The sequence below is a fragment of the Sus scrofa genome, chromosome 14 (genome assembly GCF_000003025.6).
Source record: "Sus scrofa isolate TJ Tabasco breed Duroc chromosome 14, Sscrofa11.1, whole genome shotgun sequence".
In the NCBI taxonomy this organism is placed as follows: domain Eukaryota; kingdom Metazoa; phylum Chordata; class Mammalia; order Artiodactyla; family Suidae; genus Sus; species Sus scrofa.
This window is the reverse complement of record NC_010456.5, coordinates 141,391,709-141,406,195: the sequence shown is the minus strand read 5'-3', so window position 1 is coordinate 141,406,195 and position 14,487 is coordinate 141,391,709. Positions and strand designations below refer to the sequence as shown.

The window sequence follows — 14,487 nt, the reverse complement described above, 5'->3', positions numbered from 1 at the left end:
TCTTCCTAAATGCTTGCCCCCTGTCTCCCTGCTGCACCTCCACCTCCACAGCCACCATCTCTTCAAAGCCTTATCTCTTCCTACCAAATTCTATACGACCAGCATTACCCTAGCACCAAAACCAGACACAGACATTGCAAGAAAGGAAAACTACAGCTCAATCTCTTCATGGACACTGATGCAAAAATCCTAGACAAAATATTAGCAAATCGAACCCAACAATATCTTTTAAAAAACTATACATTACAGCCAAGTGGGATTTATTCCAAGTATACAAGCCTAGACATCTGAAAATCCGCTAATGTAATCTGTCATAAAAAGTCTAAAAAAGAAAATAATATGATTATATAAATAGATACAAAAAAATTCTGACAAAACCCAACACCTGTTCATCATTTAAAAAAAAAAAATCAGAATTCCTGTTGTGGCTCAGTGGGTTATGAACTGGACTAGTGTCTATGAGGATGATGGTTTGATCCCTGCTCTTGCTCAGTGGCTTAAGGATCCAGTGCTGCCATGAGCTGTGGTGTAGGTCACAGATGTGGCTCAGATCCCTCTCTTGCTATAGCCCTGGTGCAGGCCAGCAGCTGCAACTCCAATTTGACCCCTAGTCTGAGAACTTCCATATGCCACAAGTGCAGCCCTGAAAAGAAAAAAAAAAACAAACCCTGGAGTTTCCTCATGGCTCATTGGGTTAAGGATCTGGTGTTGCCACCACTGTGCCTCTGGTTACAGCTGTGGTGTGGGTTCTATCCCTGACCCAGGAACTTCCACATGTCACAGATCCTGGGGTGCTGGAGGGACTCTCAGCAAACTAGGAGTGGAGGGGACTCTCCTCACCTCAATAAGTAACACATATGAAAAACATACAGCTAATGTCATACCTACGTGTAAAAAACTAAATGCCTTCCATCCTGAGACTGGAAAAAAGGCAAAGACCACCCATCTCGCTACTTACAGTCAATGTCAGACAGGAAGTCTTAGCCAATGCAATAAGACAGGAAAAGGAAGTAAAAGTATATTGACTGGGAAGGAAGAAATAAACCCCTTTTTTCTCAGATGAAATGATTGTCTATGAGGAAAATTTTTTAAAAGACCAAAAAAAAAGCCTTCTGTAACTAATAATTACAGCAAGGTGGCAAGATATAAGATTAATAACAAGATCAACTGCTTTTATACATACCTATGTAACAACAATAAACAATAGAATTTGAAACTAAAAACAATACTATTTACACAGCGAAAAAAAAAAGAAATACTCAAGCAAAAATCTAACATGATATATATGAACTACATGAGGGGAAGGCAGAAAACTCTGACGAGTGAAGTCAAAGAAAATCTAAATGAATGGAGAGGAGACAGTGTATGTTCACGGGTAGGAAGACTCAATATTATTAAGATTTCCATTCTCAATTTTATTTATAAATTCAATGTAGTCCTGGGAGTTCCCACTGTGGTGCAGCCAAAATGAGTCCAACTAGTATCCATGAGGATGCAAGTTCAATCCCGGGCCTCACTCAGTGGGTTGGGGAGCTGGCATTGCCATGAGCTGTGGTGTAGGTTGCAGACACAGCTTGGATCGATCCCACACTGCTGTGGCTGTGGCCTAGGCTGACAACCGCAGCTCCAATTCAACCCCTCACCTGGAAACTTCCATATGCCATGGGTGCAGCCCTAAAAAAGCAAATAAATAAATAAATAAACAAGTTCAATGTAGTCCTAAGCAAAAAACCCCAACAAGTTGTTTTGTAGATATCAACGAACTGATTCTAAAGTTTAGCCACCACACTAGTAAAGAACAACAAAGTGAGGACCAACACTAGCCAATTTCAAGATTTGCTCTAAGGCTGAAATTATCGAGGCCGTGTGGTGTTATTGGTAAAGAAGAGACAAAGAGATCAACGGAGCAGAGTAGAGAGCCGAGGAATGGATCCACATAAACGCAGTCAACTACTCTTGGAAAAGGGGGCAGAGGAGACACAGTGGAGCAAAAATCATCTCTTCAACAAAGGGTCCTGGAATAATGACATTGCATAAAAAAAAAAGGATCTAGACAGTGGCCTTACACTTTTCGCCAAAGATAGATCTCAGAACTAAATGTAAAATGCAAAACTATAAAACTTCCAGAAAGTAGCATAAGAGAAAATCAAGGTGACCTTGGGTTTGGTGGTGACTTTCTAAGATAAAACAGCAAAAGCACAACTCATGAAATTAAAAGTTGATGGATTTTATCAAAGTTAAAATTTTCTGCTCTGCAAAAGACACAGCTACACGAATGAAAAGACATGCTACAGACCAGAAAATGTTTGCAACACATACATCTGACAAAAGACTTGTATCCAAAATATACAAAGAGGAGTTCCCATTGTGGCTCAGTGGTAATGAACCCGACTAGTATCCATGAAGACGTAGGTTCAATCCCTGGCCTCGATAAGTGGGTTAAGGACTCAGCATTGCTGTGGCTGTGGTGTAGGCCGGCAGCGGTAGCTCCGATTAGGCCCCTAGCCTGGGAACCTTCATGTGCTGTGGGTGTGGCCCTAAAAAGACAAAAGACAAAAAAAAAAAAAAAAAAAAAAAAAAGATGAGATACCACTACACACTTACTAGAATGTCTAAAATCCCACACATTCCACCCCCACACACTCTTGGTAGGAATGTAAATTGGTACAACCACTATGGAAAACAGTATGGCAGTACCTCAAAAAACTAAATAGAGAACTAGCATATGATCCAGCAGTCCCCTTCTGGGCATATATCCAAATGAAACTTTCATTCAAAAAGATGATGCATCAGACTTCCCATGTGGCTCACACGAAAAGACACAGGCACCTGTATGCTCACTGCAGCACAATTCACAATAACCAAGACATGGAAACAACTGTATGTCCATCAACAGATGAGTGGATTAAGATGTGGTACACGGAGTTCCCGTCGTGGCACAGCGGTTAACGAATCCGACTAGGAACCATGAGGTTTCGGGTTCGGTCCCTGCCCTTGCTCAGTGGGTTAACGATCCGGCGTTGCCGTGAGCTGTGGTGTAGGTTGCAGACGCGGCTCGGATCCCGCGTTGCTGTGGCTCCGGCGTAGGCTGGCAGCTACAGTTCTGATTCGACCCCTAGCCTGGGAACCTCCAGATGCCACGGAAGTGGCCCAAAAAAATAGCAAAAAGACAAAATAAATAAATAAAGATGTGGTACACATACACAACAGAATACTACTCAGCCATAAAAAAGAACAAACTAATGCCATTTGCAGCAACATGGATGGAACTAGAGACTCTCATACTAAGTGAAGTTAGTCAGAAAGAGAAAGACAAATACCATATGACATCACTTATATATGGAATCTAATATACGGCACAAATGAACCTGTCTACAGAGAAGAAACAAACCCATGGACATGGAGAATAGACTTGTGGTTGCCGAGGGGGAAGGAGAGGGGGTGGGAGGGACTGGGAGTTTGTGGTGAGTGGACGCAAACTGTTGCGTTTGGAGGGGATAAGCAATGGGATCCTGCTGTAGAGCACAGGGAACTATCCCCAGTCACTTGTGAGCGAACATGATGGAGGACAATGAGAGGAAAGGAATGTGTTTATATGTGTGTGCGTGACTGCGTCACTTTGCAGTAGAGCAGAAACTGACAGAACAACATAACTGTAACAGGAAAAAAACAACATTGCCAATGCCAAGTGCTGGCGAGGACATGGAGCAGAGGGAACTCTCATTCGCTGCTGATGGGATGCAAAACGATACGCCCACCGTAACGGTTTCTTACAAAATTAAACAAGGTCTTCCCATATTATCTAGCAACCACATTCCTAGTTATTCACCCAAGTAAGTTGAAAACATTCCCATACAAAACCTGAACACAAATGTTTACGGCCACTTTATTCACGGTTGCCAAAACCTGGGGACAACCAAGATGCCCTTCACCAGGCGACGGGTGACCTGACCTGGTCCATCCAGACAGCGGCACGTTACTCAGTAACAGGAGAGCAGTGCACCAGCAGGAAGCAAACGCCATGCGGAAAACTTCAGCGCCTACTGTCAGCGGAGTACACCGCGTATGGTTCTGAGGGGATGTTCTGGAAAAGATAAAACCAGAGAGAGAGGGGAAAGATCAGAGGCCGCCAGGGGCTCGGCTGGCGGGGAGGAGGGCGAACAGCGGGGCACAGAGATTTTTAGGGCAGTGAAACTGCTCTGTGGGATGCTGGGCTCACACGCCGCGTGGTGGCGGGTACCCGACGTCTGCACTGGTCAGAGCTGCACACTGTGCGTGGCTCCGAGGGAACCTTCATGTATATCATGGACTTTAGTTAATAAAAATGTACCCAGATTGGCGCATCAATGGTAACTAGTGTCCGTGCACTAATGCAAGACGCTAATATGGAAAATCTGCTCGGTTTTTCTAGAAACCTGTAACTGCTCTAAAAGTCTACTAATCTAAAAATCACCATTAAAAATTCTTTCACCTAAAAAGAGAGAGGATGAAAACAGCTAAAATGGTGAGAGTTTCATTTGTTTTCACTGACTTATTGAGGACTCAGAAGTCCCCAAGAGCCAAGGCTGGGGCCTGAGCGCCTGGAACTATCCTCAGGCTGCAGCAGGAAGCCCAGGGCACCAGGTGCCGGTGAGATGCGCTTACCACCCAGTCGGAGGGCTCACCCGGTCACCTCCGCAATTCCAAGTGCACAGTTTGCAAATCGAAGGTGACACGAGCCTCGCGGACTTGCCGCTTTTCCCTGCTCGGTCCAGCATCACCCGCTTTGGAGCCAAACTCGTCAAAGGGAGCTGCACGTGCAGCACCAGCCCCGGCAGCCTGGCCTTGGCGTGCACCAACTAGACACAAAGGTCACACAACAGCCCCACCCGCATCAGGCCTGCGGTGCTCCCTGTGTCACCACCCACTTGAGATGAGAAAACCCACTCGTGCCCGCCTCGCTGGTTCCCAGACCCCTTTTGTGGCGCAGGGGGGGCGGGATAGGGGCTAAAAGGCTTCACCTACTCCCAGACTCAGCATCCTGGGACCAGGGCGAGGCCCGCAGCCTGCACCTACACTAAGGCACCCCTTAGCCTTCAAAAACAACCACCCAACCCCCAAACCCCAGAAGGTCCTCCCAATACGACAAGGGAAGCAGGGGGGGTGGAAGAGGCGCCTCCGGGGCTCCCTGGGAACTCAGAGGGAGGAAGCCCAGGGCCCTGCCACCACTCCCGGTCCTCAGCCCCAGACCCTCAGGGCCTGGGAGCACTTGGAGGTGGCTCGGTCAGGACGGGTCCCCTGGGCGAGGACCTCTGCCTGGAGGCCACGCTCAGGGTGGGGCAGACAGGTGCTCCTGGCCGCTTCCCAGCCCTGGCCCGCACCCAGAGGGGACCCGAGGCCCACCGCACCCCCTCCCTGCCTGCCCCCAGCAGTGGGGCCTCTGGAGAAGCCCTCTGTGATTGGCTGAGGATGTAGGTGAGGGGCGGGGGCTGGGCCGGGGGAGGGCCGCCGTGCTAACGGGGTACCCCTAATTTAGCCTATCAGCTTAGCAAGGACAGGAACCCATTAAATTTGGATGTTCTTTCATTCATTCTTTGGAAAATAACTTTACGAAAACACAAAGACAACACCAGCGACATTAGCTATAAATGACAGAGATGAAAGTGTCCTTCTGCTCTGGCCCCAGGAAAGGGGGCCCCCAGGAGCCCCAACTTCTTCCCACGGTGGGAGACTGCTCCTCAGCTGGGCAGCTTCACCCACGCCTGTGGGTACCTGCCTGCTGTAGGCCCTGGATGAGGGCAAGAATAACCCACCAAACCCCCTGCCCAGCTTCTTCCTGGAGAAGAAAGCAGATGACGGAGGAGTGAAGAGGGAACCGGGCGGGGGCAGGTGGCCGGGGGCGGTTTTAAATGGGACCTCTTCCCGGAGCTCCAGAAGGGCTGCTTCGGCCAAGACTGAGGGGCAGCACACCCAGTAGAATGCCCAGGCTGGTGGGCTCCGGCTGTGGTGGGCTCCAAAGCCCCCAGATGCCTGCAGACACCTCCGGGCACACTGGCACCACCCAGCTGAACTAATCGGCTCGTGCCTGTCCCAGGCGACAGGTGGGCAGGCCTGTGGGCCTGAGAGGCCACGGAGCCCACACCTCCTGGATGACTCAGTGACACACCGGCCCGCCAAGTCCAGGCAGCTACCCTCGTTCTCCACCTGGTTGGCGGGAGTCTAGTCTTCTGGGGGCCTGTGCTGGGCGGGCAGGGTGGACCCTGGGCAGAGGACAGCGGACCATCATTCTGCCTGAGCGGGGTGCGAAGTCCAAGGACAGAGACAAGGCGACAGCTCGCACCGTTTCATCCGCTAAGGATGCAACAGGAACAGCATGATGCTTGTGGCCAGGCCCTGTCCGCAGCACTGAGACACGGCACTCATGTAACACTCAGAGGGCTCCGGGCGACGGCACTTCCACGTTCCCACACAGAGAGGAAGACACAGAGTCTCAGAGAGGTCCGGGACCCGCCCGGCCCCGCAGGCCCAGACCCCCGGCTTCGGAGCCGTTTCTGGCCCCTGCGCACTGCTCCAGGGATAAGTCCTGCTGAGCTGCTGGGCCTGACCAGGCCACTCACAGAGGCTGCGGGCCCCGAGGACCGCGAGGGGCTGACCCCTCAGAGAGCACACCAAGTCCCCCGCCCTCTGAGGCCCGCAGGTCCCACGGTGGAGACCCCAGGAGGGCGCGAGGCCTGGTGAGTGTGCTCTCACGTCCCCCAAAGTGAGGCAAACCCGCACACAGACCCCAGCAGCCCCCTCAGGCTGCCGGCTTCTCCAAAGCTTTACACCCCACTTCCCTGAGTTTCCTCGGTGGGTGACCTCCCCCGGCCGCCAGTGAGGGACACTCAGGAGACCGCAGGGGTCGGGAGTGGGGAGAAGTCTGAAGGGTGGGACAGCACTTCCTCCCCAGCGACAGGCCCTGGCACGGGGTGGGTCATGGGTGTCTCCAGGTACGTGTGGGGTTTCTCAGGGACCGCGTGCCTCCCTTTCTCTTCCAGGATCCGCGTGTGGAAGCCACAGGGCCTGCGTGCCCCCAGGCAGGCCCTGCGAGAGGAACTCCCGAGGCCAGGACGCGGGCTGCGTCCAGGGACGGCCAGGGACTTCCAGCACCTGGCGATTTCTGGGGGCCACTTTCCGCCTGCAGAGGGGTCCACAGGGCCTCGCTTGCCCTGCACCCGCCTCCGCAGAGCCTCCCTGACATCCTTGTCCTCAGGGTGCAGACGAGGCGGTTCAGCACTGGGGTGACGAGGGTGTTGAGCACCTGACGGCCTTGGTCAGGTCGATCGAGCTCTCCACCGAGGTCCTCACGCAGGAGGATGGCGGAACCTACCAGAGGAGGACCGCGGTGAGATGGGAGGAGCAGGTGGAGAAGCAAGAGCCTGGCCCTGGGATCTGAGGAGGCCCAAGTGTGGTCCCAGACGGTGCCCAGCATCCTGAAGGGCCTCCTGTCCTGGGGCTCCACCTGGCAGCCGCTTCTCTTCCAGCCCAACTGCATCTACTGCAGGGCCCAGTCCCGCGCCCGGCACACAGCAAGAGCACCTGGTGTGGTCTGGCCGCACCCCAGACACTGGGTGGTCTTGGCGTCCCCTCCGCCAAAGGGGCCGTGAGACCAGCAGGTTGACAGCAAGCCACAGTCAGCCCCCCTCAGCCCTGTCCAAGGCTTGACCCAGGCTGGGGGCTGTTTCCTACCTGATCCCCCCAGCCCCACCAGGCTGCTCCCCTGGGTGGGGACCCTCTGCCCAGTGTGGACAGGCGGAAGCTGTGGGCCCGGTGGAGGGTCCCACCCTCTGCGAGCATCAGCCTTGGACTCGGGCGCAGGTGTGAGGGGCACACCTGGGGTGTCTGGAGTTGGGGCTGGGCCTCAGGGGGGCTGGCGAAGGTTAAGAACCGGCCAAGGAGCCACGAGGGGAGGGTCTGCAGACCCTCCTTGTGAAGGGGGAGGGGTCTGCCGGTACACGGGCGGCTGTCGTGGGAGCCCTGGAGTTGGGGAGCACAGGGAGGGCCCCAAGCAGCCCTGGGGTGGGGGAGGAGGGGCGGTCACTTGAGGGCGTCCACCAGGGAAGGGAGGGGGCCCCTCTGGGCCAGATGCAGACACCAGGGTGCCAGGACCCCCCGAGGAAACGGCGGTGAACGGCGGCTCCTCAGCACGCCCTGGGGTGCAGGGGGGCCACGGAGGGGCCTGGGGACACCAGGAGGGGGCGCGGAGGGTCCGCCCACTGCCGGGCCAGCGGTGAGCGCTGCCTCCCGGGACCCCCGCCCGCACCTTCCCACGTCTCCCCCCCCCCCCCCGCCCCGGCCCCCCGAGGGCAGAGCCACTCCCGAGTTAGGGAGGAGAAAACCCGACGGACAGAGGCCCTGGGCTTCCTCTTCAAGCCTCTAGAGGCCGCTGTGCTCTTGGCCCTCGGCCCCGCCTCCTTTTCCAAAGCCCGCCGGGCAGCAGTGCCATCGCCTCCTACTGGGCCTCCTGCTCCTCTGCCACCTTTAGGGGCCCTGGGATGACACTGGGCCGCCACGGCCAGTCCGGAGCACCTGCTCAGAGCCTCCAGCCTGTCTGCAGCCCGACCTTCCGCTCCCCGAGCTGCAGCAGTTTGACGGCTTCCAGCAAGTGCGGTGTGGAATGTTCTGGGGGAGGGGTGCATTTTCTGCTGACCACAGACAGCACATGCGCAGAAAGCCCACCTGCCCCACGCCCTGGCGGGAGGGGCCAGGCTAATCCTCATCAAACTTGACACTTGAGGTCTGTGCACTTTACTGTGTGAATTACACCTCAGTAAAGATACTTAGAGAAGGATATACAGAGAACTCCTGCAAAGCAATAAGTAACACAGCGCCATGGAGGGAAATGGGCAAAGGGCTCGCGCGCACAGGCACACACACACGCACACACACACACAAGCAGAAACACTGGTTGACACCAATCAGATCAAGAGAAGCAGAGAAAGACAATTCACCAGCACCGTAAGCTGTTATTTTTACCAACTAAATTTGGCAAAGATTCGGAATTTCCAGCACACCATCTGCTGGACAGAATGTAGTTCAAAGGCAGGGGTGTGGTCAATACAGCCACTCTGAGGAAGGACTTCCCATCTTCTTTCTAAGGCTGCACGTAAAGTGCAGCATCAGCAGCCCCCTTCCTAGGTACAGCTCCCAGACAAACACTGGCATGTGGCGATCGGGAGCTGTGCACAAAAAGCAAAGTCATGAATTGCGATGAAGACAAGATGGAATATCACTGCACAGCTGCTAAAAGGAAAGCAGTACAGCTGCCAAGAAAAATAACAATCTTAGCAACAAAAAAAGCAAGATCCAGAAGTCAACATATAGCATAATACCCTTTGTTATAACATTTGAATACGAGCACAACCAAGCAATGCATCATCTATCATTAAAATGCTTCAGGCAATTCCTCAGAAAACTAAACATAGAACTACCATTTGATCCAGCAATCCCACTCCTGGGCATCTGCCCAGAGAAAACCACGACTCGCAAAGACACATGGACTCCGATGTTCATTGCAGCACTATTTGCAAGAGCCAAGACACGGAAACCACCTAAATGTCCATCGACAGAGGAGTGGATCCAGAAGAGGTGGTCCACATACACAATGGAATATTACTCAGCCATTAAAAAGAACGAAATGCCAGCATTTTTTGCAACATGGATGGACCCAGAAACTATCATGCTAAGTGAAGTCAGCCGTACAATGAGACACCAACATCCAATGCTTTCACTGACATGTGGAATCTGAAAAAAGGACAGACGGAACTTCTTTGCAGAACAGATGCTGACTCACAGACATTGAAAAACTTATGGTCTCCGAGGAGACAGTTTGGGGGGTGGGGGGATGTGCCTGGGCTGTGGGATGGGAATCCTGTGAAACTGGATTGTTATGATCATTATACAACTACAGATGTGATAAATTCATTTGAGTAATAAAAAATTTTTTAAAAAAGAATGAATATTTTTGACCATAAAAAAAAAATGCTTCAGGCAGCAAGGGGATCCCCAAGAGTGGTCCTCTGAGAGGGGAGGAGGGATGGGAGGGAGAAGAGGGGTCACTTACTAGCCGCTGCCTGGGTCTTGACTTGTGAGGAGGTTCACGGGCGTCTGTTATTTTACAACCAGAAGAATAAATAATTGCCATGCATGGAAAAGAAATCAAATGAAGCAGGCTTCTGAAAGCTACTGGGGAGCACGGGCTCCCCTTTGAGCTCAGGGGAAGGGCCTCGAGGCTGGGAGCCAGTCTCAGGATGGGCGTCGCCAGGGCCAGGGCACCTGGAGGGCAGGTGGGTGGGAAGGTCCCGGAGGAGAGCGCGTGGTTACCGCGCACTCCCTCTGTGGGGCCTGCAAATTGCTCCGAGTCCCGCAGGGGTGAGAGGTTGCAATTACCAGAAGACGGGCAGGGTGGGAGGGCAAGGCCTCTAATGAGCCCCATAAAAGCCACCGGGGGTCCTGAGGTAGCAGGACCCAGGGAGATGCGGCGCGCTTCCCCCAGACCCTCACTCGAGACCTGCAGAGACGCTGCCCAGGCGCAGCTCTTCGAGGAGGGGGTTGCAGAAAAGGCTGGCGGTGACCCCCACCTTGAGGCAAAAGGTTCAGGGGTGCTTGGAAGGTAGCCCCTTCCGGGCGCCGCCAGATCCGCCACCAAGCTGCTGGGGGCAGCACAAACAGCGGGCCGAGAGTTCCGGGGACCCCCGCAACCCTGGTGCCCTCCAAGCCGGCCCACCCACACAGGCGCCGCGGACCCTGCGCAGGCCCAGGCTCAGGCTCTTCCGCCGCACTGCTGACTGGTCTCACATCGCCAGACACTGGGGCAGAGCCCTCAGCCCGCTCTGCACCTCGGCCGCGCCCCACACCAGCTCTGAACCCCCCGCAGCCCCTTCCTGCAGGGCTGAGCACCGTTCACTGCCGGGCGGGGGGCGGGTTTCCGAGGCCCTTCGAGGTGAGCCAGGCGCAACCGTCAGCTCCGTCCCAGCTCAGGGAGGGTCAATGCAGAAGTAACCCGCGGAGGGGCGCCCCAGAACTGCACTTGCCCACCGGAACCTCCGTCCTCCTCCGGCGCGCCCTCCCCGCGACCAAGGCGCAGGGTGCGGGAGGAGCGAGAGGCCCCAGGAGCCCCGCCCCCACGAGCGGGGAGCCCCGCCTGGCTCCACCCCAGCCCGCAGCCGCTCCGCAACCCGTCCTTCCTGCAGACAGACGTCCACCTCCTGGATGTCCTGGCACAAAAGCCCTAAACCACACAGGGCGCCCGCCCCAGAGGCGGAATGGACTGCCTCCGCCCATGCCCTAAGGGCCACTTCGTCTCTCAGAAACCACAGGATAGGAGTTCCCATGATGGCTCAGCGGTTAATGAACCTGACTGAGATCCATGAGGACTCGGGCTGGATCCCTGGCCTCGCTCAGTGGGTTAAGGATCTGAAATTGCCCTGAGCTGTGGTGTAGGTCACAGATGCGGCTCGGATCTGGCGTGGCTATGGCCGTGGTGTAGGCCAGCAGCTGCACCTCCGGTTAGACCCCTAGCCTGGGAGCCTCCAGATGCCGTGGGTGCGGCCCTAAAAAGATGAAAAGAAAAGAAAACGCACAGGATAAAGACACCAGGCCAGCTCAAGGCAGGTCCACGTGGGGACAGCAAAGGCGGTGTGACCCCTCCCACCCTGCCCCCACCCCTAACTCTGCAAACCCCTGGCCCAGGTTTTGCTCACCCCTGGAGAGCTGCCGGCCATCAGATGGACGTGGTGGCCTTCCAGAGAGCAGCTGGGAGGAACAGTCCCTGGGGACCCACATGGAGGAGGCCAGGGAAGCACCCAGAGACACAGCCAGGAAGGCACAACAGCAGGTCTGGTGTCCTGCTTGTGCGTGTGAGCGCACCTGGATGAGCGTGCACTCGCACTCCCACGCCTGGCGCTGGCCCTGAGTACTGCGGCAGGGAACAGCATGCGCCTGGTGTGCAGGCCCCGAGGGCCCTCGCCAGGGGCTGGCCCTGGGTGAGGTGCCTGCTGGGCTGAGAGCGGGGACAGGTCCATGTGACTGCAGCTCTGAGAAGGGGCTACGGCACACCTACCCGGCCCCCACGACCTGGGCCCCTGCCCAGCACACATCACACCTGCATCTCTCTACTGTTCCAGGTGCTCAGACGTGCCCTCCCTGCCAAGGAGGGCTATGAGCAACGCCACCAACCCGTTGGTGACAGAGTTCATCTTGCTGGGCTTCCCAGAACTGTGCCACCTGCGAGGGCTGCTCTTCGGGTCATTCCTCACCATCTATGTGGTGACCGTCCTGGAGAACCTGGTCATCGTGGTGACCGTCGGAGCCAGCCGTCACCTGCATACACCCATGTACTTCTTCCTGGCCAACCTGTCGGTGCTGGACACCCTCTACACCTCGGTCACCAGCCCCACGCTGCTGGCTGGCCTCCTGGCCTGGGCAAGGAGCATCTCCTTCTCAGGATGCCTCACCCAGCTGTTCCTCTTCCTCTCACTCGGCTCCTCTGAGTGCTTCCTCCTGGCCGCCATGGCCTGTGACCGCTACCTGGCCATCTGTCACCCGCTGCGCTACCCAGCCGTCATGGACACGAGGCTCTGCCTGCACCTGGCCCTCAGCGCCTGGCTGGGCGGCTTCCTAGCCTCCTTTGTGTCCACGGCCCTCATCTCCCGCCTCAGGTTCTGCGGCCCCAATGTCCTCAACCACTTCTTCTGTGACATTTCCCCGCTGCTGCAGCTCTCCTGCGATGACACCACCGCCATCGAAGTGCTGGACTTCATGGCGGCCCTGGCCGTGCTCACGACCTCCCTGCTGGTGACCGTGGTCTCCTACGCTCGCATCCTGGTCACAGTGCGGAGGGTCCCGGGAGGGGCCGGCCGCCAGAAGGCCTTCTCCACCTGTGCCTCCCACCTGGTGGTGGTGGCCGTCTTCTACACCACGGCCACCTTCATGTACGCGCGGCCTCGCGCCGTCAGCTCCTTCGACCTCAACAAGCTGGTGTCTGTGGTCTACGCGCTTGTGACCCCGCTGCTCAACCCCATCATCTACTGCCTGCGGAACCGCGACATCAGGGAGGCCCTGGCCCAACTCCGCCGCGCCCCCTGCGCCCCCTGAGCACCGGCCGCAGGGCGAGGAACTTCAGATCCCTGTCGTCTGCTCGCAGCCGTCGGCCCAGCCAGGCAGGCCATGGCTCCCTCCCACCAGTGCAGCCGCACCCTGAGAAGAGAGCAGGTGGCAGAGGCCGTAACTCCAGAGGCTCCAGCCGCCTCTCCCGGGGAGCTTCAGCACCCGAGCAGGGGACAGCGCCCCGGCCCAGAGGCCGCTCACAGGAAGGTCCCTCTCCACCGTCTCACCCCTGGCCAACTGGGACCTGGCTGGTCTCTGTGGCGGCCAGCCCCTCTGCCAGGCTCCCTGGGCTCCGTGTGCCCTGTCCCTGAGCCCCCTGAAGGCCTCCCTCGCTGAGGTCCCGGCTCCTCAGAGCGCTCCCTGAGTCCTGCCTCAACCAGCCAGATGGGGGACTATGGGCTCCCAGCCCGTCCAGGCGGCACCAAAGGCAGTTGCCAACTTTCCTCCAAAACAAGAATGGCCTCCTTTTTTTCTTTTCTTTCTTTTTTTTTTTTTTTTTTTTCTTTTTAAGCCACACCTGCAGTACGTGAAGGTTCCCAGGCCAGGGGTTAAATCGGAGCTGTTGCCACCAGCCACAGCCACAGCCACAGCCACAGCAGATCCGAGCCACGTCTGCAACCTATACTCCAGCTCACCGCAATGTCGGATCCTCAACCCACTGAGCAAGGCCAGGGATAGAACCCGAAGCCTCATGGTTCCCAGTTGGATTCGTTTCTTCTGCGCTACAACAGGAACTCCAAGAATGTCCTTCTAAGAGTTCTCTTGCAGCGCAGCGGATTAAGGATCTGGCTTTGTCACTGCAGCAACTCAAGTCACTGCTATAGCTTGGGTTCAATCCCTGGTCCAGGAACTTCCACATGCCACAGGCATGACCCAAAAAATGTCCTTTTATTTAAAACTTGGCGGGTCTTAGCGTTCCCACAGTGGCTCAGCAGAAATGAATGTGACTAGTATCCATGAGGACACAGGTTTAATCCCTGGCCTCACTCAGTGGATTAAGGATCCGGCATTGCTGTGAGCTGTGGTGTAGGTTGCAGACGTGGCTCAGATCCCACGTGGCTGTGGCTCTAGCGTAGGCCGGTGGCTACAGCTCCGATTAGACCCCTAGCCTGGGAACCTCCACATGCCGCGGAAGCAACCCCAGAAAAGGCAAAAAGACAAAAAAAAAAAATAAAACAAACAAAAAAAAAAAACTTGTTGGGTCTCGCTTACATGTGGCATGTGGGTTACCTTACCTGGTCTGTCTGCCTTCTTGGTCTTCCCTGGCACTTCGTCCAGCACTGCCCTGCTCATTGACTTACTGACTCGCTCCTGACTGCACTGCTTTCCACACGCCAAGACCGTTCCCTTCGCCACAGCACC

The 14,487-nt window shown here is 55.7% G+C and overlaps 1 protein-coding gene across 1 annotated transcript; it reads left to right on the top strand.

Moving 5' to 3' along the window:
- LOC100620717 (olfactory receptor 6-like) lies at positions 12,178-13,113 on the top strand. Its single transcript, XM_021073722.1, has one exon. The coding sequence runs from the start codon at positions 12,178-12,180 to the stop codon at positions 13,111-13,113; it is 936 nt and encodes a 311-aa protein (XP_020929381.1).

Coding starts and splice junctions, on each gene's coding strand:
- LOC100620717 (XM_021073722.1), top strand. CDS start 12,178: ATGAGCAACGCCACCAACCCGTTGGTGACAGAGTTCATCTTGCTGGGC.